Consider the following 2,228-nt stretch of genomic DNA (forward strand, 5'->3'; position numbering starts at 1 on the left):
TGTGGCTTAACTGATTGTTTTCCTTGCATGAGTTAGTTTCGGTGTTCTAGTTTAGCTATTGGGTGTTGTTACTTGAACTTTGTACTCTTTTCATTTGACGCAATACAATCTTTTGTGACCCAATTTACTCTACTGCACTGCAGATCGAGATTTGTGACCCAAATGCATAGCTTTTGTGAGTTTCAAAAACAGATGCATACATGTGCTCCGTATCAAAACTCAAAACAACTAGTAAAAAATCTGTTTTTTATTTTTTATTTTTTATTTTTTATTTTTTATTATATAAACAGGAGTGAACCCCATAAACCCTACCGCAACAAACATGGCATAGAGGTAGTAACAAACAACAACGCTAAAAATTAAGATCACCCAAAGAAAAAACACAACGAATTTATCCCCCTAAAAATTAGATATACACCTAATAATCAGATAAATTAGAGGAATATATGCAAGAGAGAGTCGCTAATAATTTTGATTATATAAAATTTGCAATATTGGTTGCAGGTCATTCAAACCAAAAAACAGAAAGTTAATACAATCAATTACGATCACCACCCAACCATCAAGCACTTCATAAGTGCAAACTCGGAGGACCAAAGTCGCTTACCATTCATAAGTGCACATGGGACGGCGATATTCTTCATCATTGGGACGGCAATATTCTTCATCATACACAGAGTCACGATTAGGGCTAACTAGTCGGCAACTCTGGGGCCACACTTTCTTATAGACAGCATCCTTGAACACGAAAGCTTCAAAGGTTTTCAGGGTGTACTCAGCAGCAGCCCTGGGCTTGGCCTCAAATTGAATTTTAAAACTTACACCAGCGGCAAGAAATAGTTTCCTCTTCACAAGTCTCACAAATTCAAAATCCGTGCCCTACACCAACCAATTTGTTCAAATTGAATATTAATAAGTATATAGACAGATAGACAGATAGAGAGAAAGATGGAGATAAGAAGAAACAAACCTTAACTTGGTTGTAGCGGTCTAACAGCATCTCTCCATAGACAGAATATTCATATCGTTGCTCCTCAGAAATCTGAGGAACAAGCAAGTTTAATTTTTTTTTTTTTTAAAAAAAGCCTTCTATTCTTCTTTTCCTAATAAAAAAGAAAAGACCCACACATTGCTCATACCTCTGTCTCTGAGAGCCATTTTGGCACATGGAATGGGTCTAGCTCTATGATCTGAGGCTGAGGCTGAAGGTTGGAGTCGATGGTAGGGGGAGGGGTAGGGATAGGGGTACGGCTAGGGCGAGGAATTTTAGAAGGGTGAGAGAGTTTGACTTTGAGGAGGGGATCAGAACTCCACTCAAACCCGGGACCAATATCAGGTTCGCCATCTTCATCTTCATCTTCATATTTAGAAATGAAGTCATCGTAGTCTGAAAACAATACTTTCTCATAGTCCTCATTTGCCATCATTCAATCTCTGAAAAAAAAGCGTCATTATAAACATCCACAAACAGAGGGCAACGAGCTCGGTAACATACATACATTGAATCATCCATGTTTTGATACCACATGTTTTTATTCGTATTTGAGATACCAAACCCGAACCCACATAGGATCCACAAACCAATTGTATTGTGTAACCACAAACAAAACCCCAATTTTTCAAGCCCCAGCAAGCAAGCGGGAAATCCAATCCATACAGAAGCACAAAGAGGGAAATTGAGAAATTGAAGACAAAAAATAGAATAACGGTGGGCCAGAGAGAAAGAGAGAGACATACCAAACCAAAGAGATTCTTGACAGAGAAAGAAACCTAGCGCCGCTTCTGATCTAAGAACACGCTTGTAACAGAGAGCTTGTGTTGCGTGTGTAAAATGTAAAATATACCAAATAGAACTACAGAAGAGCTTGAAACGGGCCGGAGCCCAATTGAGGTCGGGTAAAAATACAACCGCCTTTAATTGAAGGGTGAGAAGTTACGGCGCCATTAAGCTTTTTTTATTCCAATGTACCAAAAAATAATAATAATAACATTTTTTGGTTTTTTATATTTTAATGAATATAAAATTTGATAATTATGATGATTTTTAAAAATGATTTATTACTAGCTTTTAATACAAAATTAAGGTCTCCTCTATTAATAATTTCACACTTGCCAACATGTGTTATATTAGCATCGGTAATGTTTTTTTTATATTTAGAAGTGAAGTCATCGTAATATGAAAACAATACATCCTCATAGTCCTCATTTGCCATCATTCAATCTTTGAA

General features: G+C 36.8%; 1 protein-coding gene across 1 annotated transcript; it reads right to left on the minus strand.

Moving 5' to 3' along the window:
* Positions 1–406: 406 nt before the first annotated feature.
* Positions 407–1,842, minus strand: LOC115953714. The gene is made up of 4 exons (XM_031071477.1): positions 1,738–1,842; positions 1,140–1,434; positions 971–1,042; positions 407–879 (listed from the first exon to the last, which is right to left on the minus strand). Exons 2-4 carry the CDS (start codon positions 1,425–1,427, stop codon positions 604–606), a joined length of 636 nt encoding a protein of 211 aa, XP_030927337.1. The 5' UTR covers positions 1,428–1,434; positions 1,738–1,842; the 3' UTR covers positions 407–603.
* Between the last annotated feature and the right edge of the window lie 386 nt (positions 1,843–2,228).

Source organism: Quercus lobata, chromosome 7 (assembly GCF_001633185.2).
Source record: "Quercus lobata isolate SW786 chromosome 7, ValleyOak3.0 Primary Assembly, whole genome shotgun sequence".
NCBI lineage: Eukaryota > Viridiplantae > Streptophyta > Magnoliopsida > Fagales > Fagaceae > Quercus > Quercus lobata.

Excerpts from the sequence above, each read along its gene's own strand:
- LOC115953714 (XM_031071477.1), bottom strand. The coding sequence starts at position 1,427 with ATGATGGCAAATGAGGACTATGAGAAAGTATTGTTTTCAGACTACGAT. Across the intron at positions 1,043-1,139 it reads AATGGCTCTCAGAGACAGAG|ATTTCTGAGGAGCAACGATA; the intron begins GTATGAGCAATG and ends CTTGTTCCTCAG. Across the intron at positions 880-970 it reads ACCGCTACAACCAAGTTAAG|GGCACGGATTTTGAATTTGT; the intron begins GTTTGTTTCTTC and ends TGGTTGGTGTAG.